The sequence below is a fragment of the Anastrepha ludens genome, chromosome 2, assembly GCF_028408465.1.
Source record: "Anastrepha ludens isolate Willacy chromosome 2, idAnaLude1.1, whole genome shotgun sequence".
NCBI classification, from domain to species: Eukaryota; Metazoa; Arthropoda; class Insecta; order Diptera; family Tephritidae; genus Anastrepha; species Anastrepha ludens.
In genome coordinates, this window is record NC_071498.1 from 69,000,866 (window position 1) to 69,018,387 (window position 17,522).

At 37.4% G+C, this 17,522-nt stretch overlaps 3 protein-coding genes across 3 annotated transcripts in view; 1 reads left to right on the forward strand and 2 right to left on the reverse strand.

Moving 5' to 3' along the window:
- LOC128871755 (ceramide kinase) overlaps positions 1 to 11,351 on the reverse strand; it is a 41,276-nt gene extending 29,925 nt beyond the window's left edge. The window contains exon 1 of the mRNA XM_054113804.1: positions 10,718 to 11,351. The gene's annotated coding sequence lies outside the window, so the exon portion shown is untranslated. The remainder of the gene's footprint in view (positions 1 to 10,717) is intronic.
- A 1,844-nt stretch (positions 11,352 to 13,195) lies between these two features.
- LOC128871757 (DNA-directed RNA polymerases I, II, and III subunit RPABC2) lies at positions 13,196 to 13,890 on the forward strand. Its single transcript, XM_054113808.1, has 2 exons — positions 13,196 to 13,355; positions 13,448 to 13,890. The coding sequence occupies exons 1-2, from the start codon at positions 13,327 to 13,329 to the stop codon at positions 13,812 to 13,814; spliced, it is 396 nt and encodes a 131-aa protein (XP_053969783.1). The 5' UTR covers positions 13,196 to 13,326; the 3' UTR covers positions 13,815 to 13,890.
- Positions 13,846 to 16,103, reverse strand: LOC128871756 (protein downstream neighbor of son homolog). The gene is made up of 4 exons (XM_054113807.1): positions 15,907 to 16,103; positions 15,686 to 15,840; positions 14,789 to 15,615; positions 13,846 to 14,728 (listed from the first exon to the last, which is right to left on the reverse strand). Exons 1-4 carry the CDS (start codon positions 15,955 to 15,957, stop codon positions 14,001 to 14,003), a joined length of 1,761 nt encoding a protein of 586 aa, XP_053969782.1. The 5' UTR covers positions 15,958 to 16,103; the 3' UTR covers positions 13,846 to 14,000.
- Positions 16,104 to 17,522: the final 1,419 nt, after the last annotated feature.

Below are 17,522 nucleotides of genomic sequence, written 5' to 3' on the forward strand. Positions count from 1 at the left end.
CGATAGATACCAGGTGAAAATTGTATGAGAGTAAGCTTACGAACATTCTGGCCCTGCTTTTTAATAGCACAAGCCATTGAAAAAGGACTAAAAAAAGACTCGAAATCGACAAAGGGAATAAAATATTAACTGACATTGCTTCTATTTAACTGAAATTAGGATCCAGCGAGCTTAAATGCACTCATTCCACAGGCTCAAACTAACCTTACTTAATCTAGAGTTGCATAAATTTGTTATTGAAAGTTTCATAAAAAAATTGTTTCTATTTGCCATAGTTTTGTGCCGCAAATGTAGGTTTAATTGATATTGAAATATATAATATCGGATAAGGCGCATAAGCGTTAGATATTTAAAGCTCTGTTAGACATAATTTTATATAATTTAGACCAGCATCACTTGTTTTTGGTTAGCCTAAACTCTTCTTAACTTAGAAAACATAGAGAGCTGTTAGTTTTAGATTCCTGAGTTAGGGATTTTACGCAAAATGAGAGCCGTGAGCGAATCATGCTGACATATCATTTTTTATTTATTTTGAATAAAATTTCTCCGAATATGCCATACAAAATTGAAAAGATCTGTCGAATATAAAGACGAAGTAAACAAGCAAGCAAAACAAAACATTATAAACATTGCTAAATGATAGAAAAATTTGTTTCTAATAGCGGTCGACCCTCGGCAGGCAATGGCAAGTCTCCGAAGGTATTTCTGTCATGAGAAAGCTCCTCATAAAAAACCAATTGCCGTTCGGAGTCGGCTTAAGACTGTAGGTCCCTCCACATGTGGAACAACATCAAGATACACGCCACAAATAGGAGGAGCTCAGCCAAACATCCAAAAAGGTGTAAACTCCAATTATACTACGCGGCTAGTGTAATCATGATGACATACTGAGTAACCATCGCCACGTTTCTACGAAAACTAAATAAAATCCAAGCATTGGCTAACATAATTCTTAGGCATAGAAGGTGTCTTGTCTTTAATTACATTGAAAATGGGGAAATGTAAGCAGAGAAGCTTATCTTGTAGCTTATTCTACGCACATTTGTTGAGATTTAATGAAAAAAAGTTAAAAACAATAAGAAAATGCTTTTTGTCTTGCAAAATTGCACAATGACATGAAATGCAAGAATTCTATACTAAGATATGCAAAAGTGCGAAAGCATTCAAATTACGAGCTTCAATGCTACAATACAATAATACCAACAAACAGTTTACACAGAAAGCGAACGACTAAATAACGTCCCCACGGCAGTCGGTTCTACGTAACCAGAACGGCCCTACGTAACCTACAACAACAACAACTAAATAACGATGTTTCTCCTTTTAATGATATATTAACCGTTATCCAGTTTTGAAGCTCCCAAGGTCCTGTCACGACTGCTTATTGACCTATGGGGGTCAGATCGAGCTTTTTTTCATCGAAAAATCAAATTTCACAATTACGTAAAAAATATACAATATGTAAGTGAAATTTATATATACATTATATTACATTACATGTTTATCGGTGCAATATCTGTGAAGCCTCATAAAGCATTTTTAATACCTACAATATTTTCTTGAAAAACTTTGAATGCAAGTTCACCTTGAACTAGCAATGTTTAAATATGATACAAAAAATGTTTGATCAACAAAAATGGCTAAACATGTGCATATGATGTCAATATATAAATAAACTCAGCACTTTTTCTCCAAGGTAATTATTTCAGGTTCTCGTAAAAAGTTTATGCACCAAGCTACCAAGAAATGCCGAGTATTGTAAACTGAGCGCACAAGTTCATTGAACATAAAGAAATGCCATAATTTTTGGTACTATAAGAAACGGCATTGCACTTACGAAGCATTTATAACTCACATACATATGTTAAATGCCAGCTATAAAACAGATATATGTACATACGTATATACTTATGTACTAACTACTGTTCAAGACGAAGCAGGAATTTGTCAATAAAACGAAAATTATTATATTATTCATTCATATTGCATTCCATTCCGCAATACTTGCTACGGTCATTCTACCTTGTTGTTGTTGTTGTAGTAGCAGCATAAACATTCCCCATAGTGTGACAGTCCTTGGCCGGATATAAATCCGGATCGTTTCGGTAACGTAGAAATGACTGTCGTGCAAACGTCATTCTCCCTCAAATTCCTCGGTGCGCAGATTGAAAAGGAAAAATTAGCGTAACTTTGCATTGGCGTAAACCTAGATGAAATGCAAGAATGATGGAATATTCTTTAAACGGTGGATGAAATGTATAAGAGAACTAAGAACAGAGTGTAAAAATGGCCAGCTTCTGCAGATAATAGAAAGAGAAAGTGTTTTGAACAAAGAAAATTAATAAAACTCTACATTTCCGCCAGCTGAACAGCTGATTCTGCCAAAATCAAGATATGAGCAACCATATCTATCTCTATCAATTGTGCTCAAATATTTACATACATACATAAAGTGTGTTCTCTAAGTATTTACTGTTCAGTCTAGCGGAAGGAGTTCGGAGTGCAGAGTGCAAAAAAGTTAATTTGGCACGCTTTTTCGCACGTTCTTTACATTGACAGATTTGCAAACTTCAAAACTGTTTCCAGAATCTATCACCTAAGTAATTTGCATGACAGTGGCTCTAGTAAGCAGAACGGGCTTCTTGTCTTCAATATTCTTTTTATCGTGTACAATAAAGCAGTGATTATCCTAATTCCATTACGTCCAATTTGAGTCACGTAATACCATGTCTAAAATCACTTTATCTTGAAGAGCATATCAGGAATTAATAGTAAGCCCAGAACCTAATAGACCGAGCCCAAACATGCAAGTTGTTTTAGGTATCGCATATCTTAAAATCGAAGAAAGAGCAATACGAGTTATTAAGAAAGGCTAACACCTTTCAAACACCCCTTTTACTTTGGGCTAGCAGTCGATAAACTTCGTGGGAATACCAACAGACCGCTGAGCCACCATGTTTGGAAATCCTTCACTGATTTCTGCAGAAATTAATATTCAGTATTGCAACGGGTGTTTCCCAATGTTCTTATAACAGTCGGATCTAAGCGACGGGGAAAACCTGTTTAGACAGTCAATAAACGACATTCACCGTCACCACTTTCTTAAGCTCCCGTCCTGTGAATGCCGTAATCGGAGTCCAACCACCACCTATAGCAGATGAAGAGCTTCCGCGTGAGACACGTGTAACACTGGTACAATTACGTTCTGGATATTGTAGCAGGTTAAACTCCTACTTATCCAGAATCGACCCCGACATACCAAACATATGTCCGGCATGTGAAGGCACCCCGCACGACACTAACTATGTACCTTTTCACATGCCCTATAAAACCGACTCATGTAACACCCCTCTCCCTCTGAACCCAACCCGTCGAAACAGCATGTTTCCTGGGCCTACCTTTAGATGAGCTAGACGAAGACGACCGTTGATTACGATACACTGACAGGGCATAGGTACTGCTACAACAACAACAACAACCTGGATTTATCGTTCCCACAACAATGCTTCTACCTAACCGGAATGACACAGATTTCTATTCTTCCAAGGACTGTAATTTCAGCAGCATTTCCCCCAATATGTATAAGAATGTTTATGCTGCTTACAACAACAAAAATAACCTGGATTCAACTAAAGACCATCATTTCAGCAACCTTCCTTGAAAGTTGATAGAAACTTTTGTATGGTTTTACACTAACAACTTATCTGTGGATCATGTGAAATAGCATTTTTTTATTCAATTTTTTTCTTGCACGTACCGACTATTTTTTTAAATAATTTCAATTTTTTTGTCTTACACATGCGAAAAGAAAATCTGTGTTTTTTTAGTAAGGACCTTAAAGGACCTCAAACCCTCTTTAAGTCGCAGTATTAAACAAATTTTCTTATTCAATAAAATTACAAAGAAAAGAAGAATGCCAATAGAATTTAAAATAGATGCATACATACTTTTTCATAACAATCCGTGTTAAAAAATATGAAAACTGTTTTTTTCGTCGTTCAATACCCAGTTAATCTATCAATAAACTTATGACTGTGAAAATGGTCCATAATAGTCTTAGTCAAATTTTGTGTGTAATAAATCACATGAAAATTTTCTTTTGCAATAATTACATTGAAACGAGATGTTTTTCAATTGGTTTTTCAATTGGCGCGAGTCAATTTTGGCGCCCTGTGGCAGCCATTTTGTTTTGGTGACATCTGTCAAATCTTTTGTTTATTATTCAGTTGTTTATGCCAAATCATCATGGCAAGTTACACGATTGAACAGCACGTTCAAATGATAAAACTTTATTATCAAAATAAGTGTTCATTAACACAAACGTTGCGCGCATTGCGCCCATTTTTCGGTAGACGTGGTGGCCCTTCCAATTTCTTATGGCCCATATTGAACCATATGGACCTAGACGACATGTGGTTCCAGTAGGACGGCGCTACGTGCCACACAGCAAACGCCATTTTATTCCATTTCAACATCTACCCGCCCTTATTGAAAAACCCTTTAATTTGGGCACCCCTTTTTGTATATTTTCCTATTAAAAAACAGGTGTTAGACAAAAGAATATAGAAGGCAACGTCTTTGTTACCCTAAAATCACTTTGGATTGAAAAATATGTTTTTTAGACTCTTTTTGTTGTTGTAGCTGCATAAATAACAAATATCAAAATTGGACCGACCGTATTCGATGGTGCATGGCTAGCCGAGGCAGCCATATGAATGAAGTTGTGTTCCATCATTAACCGGAAGGATTGCACTTCAAAATAAAAAAAAACAGTTTGGAAAAATGTTGAGTAGTTTCTTTTTTATAGCATTTTTAATTCCGTAAAGTTATATGGCGGACCCTTTATAAAGACATATCTGGAAATGAGTCGCAGAATCGGCAAGATTTATTATTAGACCAAATTTTGAGTCGATGCAGATTACTTTGCAGAGGTTTGCCTAGTAAGAAACAGTTATTAAAGCCACGTCTAATTAAGTACTGAAAGTGCAAAGATACTACCTTTATCTACTTTCTGGTGATTCAGATGAATCAACCTATAGCAAAACTTCAAATACTCTGTTGTTGTTGTTGTAACAGCATAAACATTCCTAATACTTACATACGGGGAATGCTGCTAGAGTGACAGTCCTTGGCCGGATATAAATCCGGGTCGTTTCGGTAACGTAGAACCGACTGTCGTGGAAATACTCTCTCCACAACTGCTTGAATGATCTGGATGTATTGTCGGTTACCACTTAAAAACATACATCCCTCTTTTCAGTAAAAATTTATTGTTGGTGGAAAATATTTACTTAAAATATCTTAATGATAATTAGCAACACTTGTTGTATATGTACAAGTATAAACAAAGGAATGAAATGCTAACAAATTAATGTTGTCTGCATTTTTGGGTAAACTTGCAATTGTGATTTAAGAAAAATAATCTGCTTGAATTATGATTAATATTTTCACACACGATCGTGTATTAAGCAAATATGCATATACAAACAAACTTGTAGAAGAATAATTTAACAAGAAATTACCTACGTACATATGTATAATTATACCCTGCAACAAAAATTTAGACTAGTGGAGCAAATCTCTGCCTCAGAACTAGTGCGATTTCCTTAGCTGCGAACCACTTCAAAACACTTCGCGAGGAGCGAAAACTATCTTCTGACAACGACAGTGTCTAAACAAAAACGTCACATATTAATACAGTGAATAAGATTCGATCATTGTGCAAGTCCACAGTTGAGAGCATGTAGAGGGTTGTGCCTATCGCAAATTTAACAGTTGAGCTGGAATCCAGTTATAAAGGACGCGCCAAAGACGAACATTTTTATGACCCTAAAACAGTCTTAAAGTAGTATTTCCAATAAAAATCAAATAATACACATTGAAATTACACAGATGCTGTTGGACAATCGACACACCAACGTGCTACCGGTTGCAGATATGGAGACGAGAACTAGTTATGGTTCTAAATTCACTAGAGTAGACCAATTGCACACTAGCGGATTTCCCTGTAGGTTGATAACAGCTAACCAATTATGAAATTGTTTGTAGATCACTGCTGCAATATTTTGTTGCTTCTATCCTCTCAATGTTGAAATATTCATATGACGACACACACTTTTACATATATACATATGCAAGTATATTTGTAAGTTCATTGTGCATACATTGCATTGTTATTTAGTACTTGAGGTTCTAGGCAAGGTGGATTTAATAAGGTGACAGCATTCACCCAGCTGAATTTTTCGCCGTAGGTATGGCTTACGTCAAAATGATATGCTTTGTTTGTATGTATTGGTATGTTTACATTCGTATGTTTACATTTGCTTGCTGATTTTGACATGATGCTTGCACCAAACGCAACAACAAATACATGTAGGGTTTTACTTATATGTGTTTGCTGTCACCTGTAATAAATTCGCCTTGGTTCTAGGGGAGTGCCGCTTGCGGTTTTATGATATCATAAATTGACGTTCGGTGTATTTGTAGATAAATACAGACATGTATGCATACATGTGTTGATATGAATGCCTTTAAGTACGCTACTCAAGTATGGAATCTTTTTGAAACGTGTAAACATTTAATGATAGTGTTTTGTTTCACACAGTGCAATCTGATTTCTGGTTCGTGTCCTGCATTCATAAGCAGTTTCAATAATTGAAAAAGCTATGAAAAGACAACCTAAACTGTGAAAACGAGCCTCGGTCTTTGCTTTAATCTGGAAATAGTATGTATGTATGTATATTCGATCCTCTTTTTTCAAAAGAGCGGCGAATTTTAGCGACCAATCTTATGAATTCCGACAACTGTAGGTTCCCCTCTGTGGGTATGCACAGAGTACTCCGATTACAAGTTTATTTTTTAATCATAAGTGTTAAAAAAAACTAGCTGAAATTAAGTATCCAACACGCCAGCTATACGTAAAATTATTCAAAAGTTTGCAAGGCTAATCTTCTGCCGATGTATGATCCCTATCAACGGGTGTGGGGACGTTGTGCACTTTTGTGTAACGATCTCGCAGTTTTGACCATCCGCTCCATTACTTTTGCTTTGCTAAGTTCTTAGTGATGCTCGAATTGGACGTGGAAATCGGCTGATAGGAATATCGGAATTTTGGATAAGCGCCTTTTCATCTCGGTGGTTATGTCAGCAAACCAAACTCAGATTAACCGCGGACTTAACCAAAACCGCCCCTGCGAAAGGACTGTCCTAGTAGCGTTGGACCTAAAAACGGCTTTCGATACTGTCTGCCACGCCACGCTACAAGATGATATTTTACCGTTGATACTCCCGCCAGGGCTGAAGAGGTGGACCGCGAGCTACCTGAGTGGTTGTCATTCGTCGCTGCTATTTCAAGACCAAATCTCTAAACAGAGTCCACGAAGTCCACGGCGACCCTTGTCACCACCTAGACAAAGAGTGTCAAACTGCAACTTAAGACCTGATTTAGCCCGTTCCCACGTCAATAGGTTCTACGTAACCGGAACGTCCCGGATTTATATCCGGCCAAGGACTGTCGCTTCAGCAGCATTCCTCGTATATGCACGGGGAATGTTTTTGCTGTTACAACAACAACCTGCTTTAGCCTGAGCCGCCTCCCAGGCACGTCAGGAGGCATCTCCTCAATTACGCGGACGAGATCCAGGACAAAACAGACCGACCATTACTGGACAATTAACGACATTCATCGGGAGACTCTTACCACCTTCTTAAGCTCCCGACCCCCGAATGCCGTCATCGGAGTCCAACCACCACCCATTGCAGACGAAGAGCTCCAACTTCCCCGCGAGTCCCCCTTGGCACAATTTCGATCTGGATAATGTAGCAGGTTAAACTCCTACCTATCCAGAAATTACCCCGGCATACTAAACATATGTACAGTATTGGCCAAAACTAAAGCACCCCCCTAACGGCATTTCAAATAATGCTAAATCTCTCAATCAAACATCTTGAAATATGGCATATACATACATATGCCATGTGTTTCCTTGTTACTTAAGTATTTATAAAATATAATACCAAATATACAGCGTTTTGGTTATACTGAAAAAAAAAATTTAAATGTTCATATTATTTAAAAACTGAATGGTCAAAACTAAAGCACCCCACATTTTTTTTCTTAACTATGGCTTTGTTTTGTTGTTTTTAAGTTAATTTCTCTTCCTAACGGTATTTAAAGCTGAGTCAAAGTTCGTTAGAATAATTTGTGCAAAACACGTGCGGATTTAGTAGGACAAAACATTTCATACGGGAAATCAGCAAATATGGCCAGAAATGCGTATTCAATTGAATTTAAAAACAAAATAATAAGTGATTGGCAAGTGGTTTATCGCGACACAAAATTAGTGAGGAATATTCAATAAATAGAAGTGTAATATCGCGACTTATAAAAAAAATTTGAACAAACGGGTTCTATTTCTGCAATCCATAGTGGAGGAAGGCCACGAAAGACTACACGACAAGACGACTCCACGATTAAAAGAAAAATTCAGAGTGATCCCACAGTCTCTTCTGAACAAATAAAAATTGATTTAAGTTTGCCGGTAAGTTCTAGAACGATCAGAAGACGAGCAGTGGAGGCCGGATTTTTCAGACAACGACCTGCTAGAAAGCCATTTATTTCCGTCAAAAACAAAAAAGCGAGAATCGAGTTTGCGAAATTGCATATTAATTGGACAGTTCTGATGAATCCAAATATAATTTGAAACATTCAGATGGAATAAGGCGAGTAAGAAGGTCAAATCAACAGCGACTAAATCCGAAGTATTGTATCGGAACTACCAAGTATGGTGGGGGGAACATTTTGGTCTGGGGTTGTTTCTCTGACCCGATATTCATCGAATAGAGGGAATTATCGACCGTTACATGTACACAAACATCCTTAAAGGTGTAATGCTACCACACGCTGAGGAGGAAATGCCACTGAGATGGAGGTTCCAGCAGGATAATGATCCGAAGCAACCTCTAGGCACTGTAAAACGTGGTTACAGCAAAATGCTATAGAGGTCTTAGACTGGCCAGCTCAATCTCCCGATCTCAATCCCATTGAGAATTTGTGGGAGATTGTAAATTCGAAAATTAACAGGGAAAATTGCAGCACAAAGGAAGCCCTGTTTGAAGCGGTTAAAGAAGCCTGGTACAACATTTCTCCGGAAATTATTAGTAACCTAGTATCTTCTATGCCAAAAAGATGTTCTGAAGTTATCAAAAATAATGGGTTTAGTACAAAATACTGAAGAATAAAGACAATTATTTTCGCTTTTAATGGGGGGTGCTTTAGTTTTGTCCAGACAAGTTTTGAATAATATTAATATTTTTTAATTTAATTTTTTATATAAGAAATGTTGAAAATTTTTTGAAATGCCATTAGGGGGGTGCTTTAGTTTTGGCCAATACTGTATATCCGGCATGTGAAGGCATCCCGCACGACACTAACTACCTTTTTATAAGCCCCATCAAACAATCAATTGTAGTACATATTTTCATATATTGCGGAAGCGCAAGTCATGATTTTTAGCACTGACTGTGAAAACTGCTGTGTCTAACTTCCCTTTTGCTTTTATAACACTGAACTTAACCTCCGCCATTTGATTACAATGGTCGTTGAATGCACCTAATGCCGTTTTTTTTATATTATATACATTAATTTCGCATTTTAATCAGCTTTTTCGGAGTCTAGGAAACAATTATACACAATTTAATATAAAACATGTGTTTTATTTTTTTTGTAAAAAAAAAAGTTATTCAAAAACCAAATTGGATGATTACCTTACCGGCACCTTACGCATACAGTGTATATGTTTTTAAATTTAAATTTATTAAAAAAAGCTTATTTTAACCACCCTTTAACGTCTTTGGAATACCTTATCTCATAAAATTAAACGTATGTATAAAAGAGAGCTCGCTCTTCAAACATAAATTGCTTCACTACCTTTCCGAAAATTGCTGAATGTACTCAAATGATTTTCTCATTATTTCAATCTATTCCAATTAATCTCTACTCCTACTACTACTTTTTTATCTTACCCTTATCTTCCTTTTTTAATACCTTCTCCAACTTCAACTTCTTTACCACCAAATGTAATTTTAATTTTAATTTTATTGTTGAACCTTTTATGTACGATTTAATTATGTAAACTATTCTTAAGGTCAATCATTGTTAAAACAACCCATGGTTGTATGTTTGACTTTAATAATAAATAATAATAACTACATAAGTGTAGCCGGCCGCCGCAGCCGAATGATTGGTGCGTGACTACCATTCGGAAATCACAGAGAACGCAGGTTCGAATCTTGGTGAAACATCAAAATTAAAAAAAAAAACATTTTTCTAATAGCAGTCGCCCCTCGGCAAGCAATGGCAAACCTCCGAGTATATTTCTGCCATGAAAAAGCTCTCATAAAATTATCTGCCGTTCGAAGTCGGCTTAAAACTGCAGGTACCTCCATTTGTGGAACAACATCAAGATGCGCACCACAAATAGGAGGAGCTCGGCCAAACACCCAAAAAGGGTGTACGCGCCAATTATATATATTTATACATAAATGTACATTCATATTTATTACATAATATATTTCATTAGCACGGTACTAATTGCCTCCGAAATAAACTCAGCCGAAATACCGGTATATGTGTTTTATATGCGCGCATACACTTGTTTATAGCACCTCAATAATATTCTTAAATGAGAACTTGAATTGTCCATATTTCTTTATTCACCTTGATAGGATTTTGGTGTCTTGGACATTAATTTGGCCGTCTCCAGTGAACAACGCAAGTCCCCCATAGACTCGTGTAGGTAGGTACGTTGTTCCAGTTCGTTTAGTGCGAATTAAATGTCGATGTAAGTATATTTGTAGCTATTATTGTTGTAGTGTTATCTTTGTTATTGTGATAGGTATATAATACTATAATAAAAGTTTCAAGAAAAGTCGATATACCGATCAGCACCTCACATATGCAAACATTTTTCTGCTGCTACAATTTTTCGTTAAAAGATATTTGTTTTACTGCTTTTATATACTTTCAGATTCAATCACTTTCTAAATTGCTTAATTGTGTCCGATAAAAAAACACTAGCTCGAGCTCAATGTCTAATACGTTCCTTTATCACTTTTTGACTTAGTAAACTATTGCCGATTTAAATCACTGTTTCGTTAAACAATTCAGGTACATTCAATTATACAATCACATAATTCTGTACACGAAAACATAAATAATATTTCTTTAATTAGCCACTTATGCTTATTAAAATACAAAAAGAAACACCGAGTGTCGTAGTTTGCCGAAACTAAGCGGAGAATTTAACTCTTAATTACACCAATTCAATTTCACTGCTATGAAAATACTAAACAAAAACAAATTTCAAAAGCAAAAAGTTAACATTGCACCAAGGCGAATTCATCCAAAGTGGTAGCAGTAGTACAAATACCAAGGCGAATTGAATATCTACGGTGGCGCCAAGGTGGATTTAATAAGGTGACAGCATTCACCCAGCTGAATTTTTCGCCGTAGGTATGGCTTACGTCAAAATGATATGCTTTGTTTGGATGTATTGGTATGTTTACATTCGTATGTTTACATTTGCTTGCTGATTTTGACATGATGCTTGCACCAAACGCAACAACAAATACATGTAGGGTTTTACTTATATGTGTTTGCTGTCACCTGTAATAAATTCGCCTTGGGTGGCGCCATTAAAAAACAGTTACTTTATTTTTCGTAATTTTGACAATTCCGACCTCAGCTCAGTTCGCAATACAAAACAAACAAAAGTAGGAAAAATTACTTGTTTGTGAAAATTCAGTGAATAGCTTGGTAGTTTTGTGATTTGTGAGATTTCAATGCAGTTTGTTTGCGTTTTTATGCGGAAGACGCCGTGGCAAAAGAGTATGTGTGTGCCAAGGTGGATTAATAAATTCGCCTTGGTGTGTGCGTATAATTTCTTATGTTTGGTTCAAGGTGGATTTATTAAGGTGACAGCATTCACCCAGCTGAATTTTTCGCCGTAGGTATGGCTTACGTCAAAATGATATGCTTTGTTTGTATGTTTACATTTGATTACTGATTTTGACGTGATGCTTGGACCAAACGCAACAACAAATACGTGTAGGTGAAATTTTTATTCGAAAAAAAGGAAGCGATATAAGGATTTGAATAAATAATAGTTTTCTGTATAAGAATATTGTTAGCAACGAAACAATCCAACAAGGAATTCAGCTATTCACCAAATCTGCAATGTTGTCGTCGTACAATTTTTGCGCCATTAACGCGTATTAGCAACGCCAATTGTCTATGATATGTATACTAGCGTTTTCTTTTATTGGATATAATAATTTTACATCTACTAATTGCATTTAATTTTATTATCATTTGATGCATAGATAACCTTTGGTACACAATCGATTACCAACTACACAGGAGGCTTTTAGAATATCTTCTTCAAAACCAGCGGACTTATAAGATCCATTTTCGTTTTTACGAAGAACAAGAGTAAACGAGGGTTCTCAGATGATTAAGTAGATGATCTTCTTTTTCGTGCTTAACTCCCAATCCGTAATTAAAAAGCGAGATTTTCCATACAAAATTTCTTTCCCAAAATCTGAGATTATAAAATAATCCCAGACCGCGCTATCGCTTGCAAGGTAACGACGATTGAGCAAGATAACGACGATTGAGCAAGATAACGACGAATGAGCAAGATAACGACGATTGAGCAAGATAACGACACATTTTTTCGTGCGTGCAGCCGGCTAAATCGAATTATAAGACGTTATCACGTCGAAAAAGCGGGTGTTCATAATGCCCTCTTATTACTTCTTATAAAAATAATATCCAAATTTTTTAGCCAATTAAATTAATTATTCCTTCTCCTTCGAAATTAGCTGTCGTTAATAATAATTAAAAAAACCAAAAACACCGAAATATTCCGCAAAAATAATTTCTATGAAGAGAAACCTTTCACAACAGTATTGCCAGCTGATTGCCAGTTTTACAGATAATATGCCATATATGAACGTGCAGAATAGTTTTGTGGATTTATTGGTAATTAATGCATATGGGAACGTACTTAGAAAAGCTTGCCCAGTTACCCATTACCGAGTACAATGTACGAATTCTAATATATAATTGAATGAGGGAATATGGCAACCTTTACATCTTTTTGGTGTCCAACACTAATTTCCCTAAGTGGCAATAAAAGACGAACAGTACTTTGAGTGGCAGCTCCTTCTAGAAGAAGAATATTGTGGTAATTTGTGCACGCCGTTAGGCGAAATTACGTTTGTTTTTTATTATAAACATTTTGAGATTCTAATTACATAAAAAACATGGATGAAGGTGATTACGATAATGATGAGTAAGTAGTGAATAGTTCTCCTCTAAAGAAAACCTCAACAGGGCTACTTTTCAATACACTTCATGGTTTATTAAATGCATTTGTGTTTTTAGTGTCGGCGGTGATGATTTCGATGATGTTGACGAAGAGGACAACATTGATGACATCAACCAAGAAGAGGAAGCTGATAATATAGAAATTATTGCACCTGGAAATGCAGGTGGCGGCGTACCTAAGTCGAAACGCATTACCACCAAATATATGACGAAGTACGAACGGGCGCGCGTGTTGGGTACGCGTGCTTTGCAAATTGCTATGTGCGCACCAATTATGGTAGAATTGGAGGGCGAAACTGATCCGCTGCAAATTGCGATGAAAGAATTGAAACAAAAAAAGATACCAATTATTATAAGACGATTCCTGCCAGATCATTCCTATGAGGACTGGAGCATAGACGAATTAATTATAGTAGATCATTAAAAAAATTAGTGTAGAACTTATTTAAAAAATATATGTATATATATTTTTTTATTCGTGCAAAAGCAAGTTACTAATATACAGGATTTTATTTTTAAAGATTGCCATATGATATAATAGAACTTTCTCGAGGCGGTAACTGATCACTTGATACGTTTTCAGTATTGAGCTTCAATAAGCAAGCACTTGTCAACTCCACGCATAGCCGTGGACTTTATCATAACACACATGCTCCAATAGTGTGACTGCATTTTGCCCAGTGCGACACATACACTCTATAACATCAGGAAGAAGGCCGCAATCGGATAAGTTTTCTTGCCCAAAGACCTGCCCAGCAGCTTCGTCTTGGGCTGCCTTAGGTTGCTCCCGTTCATTGCTGACAGGTCCTGCTTGTTCTAGCAAACGTTGCGTTGCTTTGCTGAACGCCAATGTAGCGGTGTTACTGGCAAGAGTTGCGCTAAATGTGTCTTTCGTTTCGCCTAGTAAATGACAGGCGTACGGCAAGAACGAGGGCAGCACAACACCTTTTACTTCGATGCTATTGTAGTCCACACCATCCATACGTACTTTGCTCGAACGTGTAGCCAAATGTTGCATAGTAGCTTTGGGAAAAGCGACGGGTGCAAGAAGGGTGGGTGGAACACCAGCCAGCTTTCCTGCAGTGGAAATAGTGCTTTTGGCGTTGAGTAGGAAGCTGAAGAATCCTTGACATTCTACGCCCTCTATTAATAAGATTGAATTGTCACTGAAGTCATCGGTCATTTCCTGGATGTTAAGTTTACGTATGTGTGCAGTCTGCATTCTACGCAAATCCTTATCATTCACTTCTAGATTTTCTAAGAAGTTATCGGTATCTTCTTCATCATCATCCACCAGAAGTTGTTGATTTGTCATTTCAACGGTGTTAACATTGTGTGCTATAAATTAGAGTTATGTTAAACTTTTGCCATGAAAAATAAGAAAAATTGCATAGTTACCATTATTCGCATCATCAACGCTGTTGCTTTCCTCAGTGAAGTTGCCATCGTCAGACTTATTTAGTGCATTATCCTTTTTCAACGGCATAGTGTACTCTATACCCTCTTGCCGCAAAGCGCTGCGCAGCCCGCTTGTACTTGGTGACATCATAGCATGAGTTTCCACACAACCACCTGTGCCGGCTGCACGAAATAGTACAGTGAATGAATTTGCACACAGATAAAAGTAGGGACATTGTCTTGCACGTAGCAACTGAAATAGTCCTCTGAAACTGTAGTCCCAATCATCGGCTAGAGCCTTACGTTCGCGCTCCCCAAGCACTATACCATTGTTGGTTTTAGCAGTGCGTGGAAATAATGTCATCCAAGGGATGTGTGGATGTTGCCAATAATAAGTCGACTGGTTGAAACGCGTGGCCGGCGAAATATCTAAACCGCATTGCGTTTTTTGTGTGTCAATGCAGCGTACGAAACTCGTCAGACCGCTAGCCAGTTGACTTGTTTTCAGCGTAGTTGCAGGTAGTTCACTGCGACAAAATATGCGCACTCTAGTTTTGATACTCCAGTCCATTGGAAGATGTTTAGTGAATTTCTGTTCCTCCAAAGCAGTTTCATCATCATCTAAGGCCGAATCGCTTGCTAGCATAGCAGCGAAAGACTTCGGATCAAATGGCTGCAATACCAATTTGGCGGGTGCTGGACGTGTAGGCGTTTCGCGTATAAATGTTTCTTTCTGTGGGGGCGGGGTGTTAGCGAAACTGAGCAGGGAATCCTCCTCGATGAGTGGCGAAACATCGTTCCTTGGTCTTTTAGTTTCCACAGATTTGCTGTATAATGGGTGGGTGAGTTTTATAATTAGTTGGGATGACTATTATTATTTCTTCTTGCATGACTTACATTGCAAACGGATTTTTTCGTTTTTGCGCAATTTTCGCCTCCAACAAACTTTGTTTATCTATCCCTGGTTTTTCTTGGCTAGTCAGCGCGTTGTTCTGATTCAAACGCGCAGTCAGCTGCTTTTTTTTTTGTTTTAAACGATGTAATTTAATGAGCTAGTAAAGACGAAGGAATTTGCATACTTTATTAAGTGAACATTTTAAAACCCACATCTGGCATACCTCGTCTGGATGTTTCCAGTTCTTTGTGTTGCAATTTTCTGTTGCCGACATTTTCTACTTTGTTTTAGATCTAAAAGAAATAAATAAATTTTAATACTAAAGCTGTCGGTTTCTACTTTATTAATTTCCTATTTCCTTAAGCGTTGCGCGCGTAATCTCACATAAACTTGATTTCCATTTTTTTTTGCATCTATCAGCTGCTGAATGAAACGGAGCTGCCAATTATTTGAAGACGAAAAAATTTGGTTAATTACACTGTGTGACAAAAAAACAAAAACTAAATATACTATTATGGAGACCTAGCACAACTTGTAGGTATAGTAAAACTAAGAAAAATGGTATAAGAGAAATTTCCAATACACCCCCAAAATCTCGTTTTATGGCCAAAAAACCGTTTTTTAGTAGGTTGATGCGAACAATTACTCCTAACTTCGCCAATTTCCATCCGATTTTTTTTAGTTCGAAAGAACAAAAACAAGCCTTTTTGTCAGTGTGTTGGCAATTTTTCTGAAATGATAACTGGCGAGGCTGTAGACGGAAGTATTTGGAATTTTTTTTATTTTTTCCATATTTTTTCAACTTTGACATAATTTTTTCGATATTATCCGATATTGAGGATTTCTTTTAGTACACTACTGTTATAGTTAATTTAATTTTGCATCGAATGACTATATTTGACTGTAATTGAATTAAAATTCATAGAGTTGTGTGAGTTTTGATATTTTTATCAGAGGATCAGAGGAGGGCAGCGGAAAGGGAGTGGAAGCGAATTCGCCACAATTGGACTCGGGAGTTAAAAGGCAACGCTGTCAGGAAGAGGATATCCCCCAAGAAAAGAGGCCCAGGATTGATGGTGGCCCGCCAAAAACATTAAGCGAAGTCGCTAAACAGGCGGGCCCCATCATTCTCGGAGTGATGGACAGCGGTAAGGAGGCCGGCGCTATCTCTAGGGAGGAATGGAAGAGGGTAGCGTCCGCCATCTCCGCAGTTTTTATGAGGGTTGTGAAGGAAAACCCTGCTTGACCTCACTCTGGCTTCTTCTTTACTGATAAACCGAATTTCCGATTGGAGGATGCTAAATGCTCACTCCTTCTCGGACCACAGGTATATTCAGTTCTCTCTCGCTGAAAGTCGTCCAATAAAATCCTACAGGATCTTGAGGAGGAATGAATGGAATGCATATTACAGAAATTTGTTGAATCTACTCCCAAAAGCACCGGGAGAAAAACTTGATCTATCGGAAGAAGCGATCGACGAACTCGTGGAGACTTTCACCTCAGATTGCAACAATGCCCTGGAAACCTCTTGTCTAACAAAAGCTTTTTCCAAGGCAGTTTGGTGGATAACGGAGCTCTCTGAGCTTAGGGCCTCATGTAGACGATTTTTTAACAGGGCTAAAAGAATTAGGTCTCCCTCGGGATGGGAGCTGTATAAAATAGAGCTAGGAATATATTAGTCCGAAATTAGGAAGGCTAAGGAGCAGTCTTGGAGAAGCTTCTGCGAGAGCGTAGAGCGAGTACTCACGAAGAGTTCCGCTCCCTTGGGGTACTTAAGAGACGAATTGGGACGTTGGGCGATGAGGGGCGAGGAGTCACTGAAGTTACTTCTCGACGCCC

Coding starts and splice junctions, on each gene's coding strand:
- LOC128871756 (XM_054113807.1), bottom strand. CDS start 15,957: ATGTCGGCAACAGAAAATTGCAACACAAAGAACTGGAAACATCCAGAC. Junction 15,616..15,685: donor CGAAAAAATCCGTTTGCAAT/GTAAGTCATGCA, acceptor CCCATTATACAG/CAAATCTGTGGAAACTAAAA. Junction 14,729..14,788: donor CGTTGATGATGCGAATAATG/GTAACTATGCAA, acceptor TCTAATTTATAG/CACACAATGTTAACACCGTT.
- LOC128871757 (XM_054113808.1), top strand. CDS start 13,327: ATGGATGAAGGTGATTACGATAATGATGA. Junction 13,356..13,447: donor GGTGATTACGATAATGATGA/GTAAGTAGTGAA, acceptor TTGTGTTTTTAG/TGTCGGCGGTGATGATTTCG.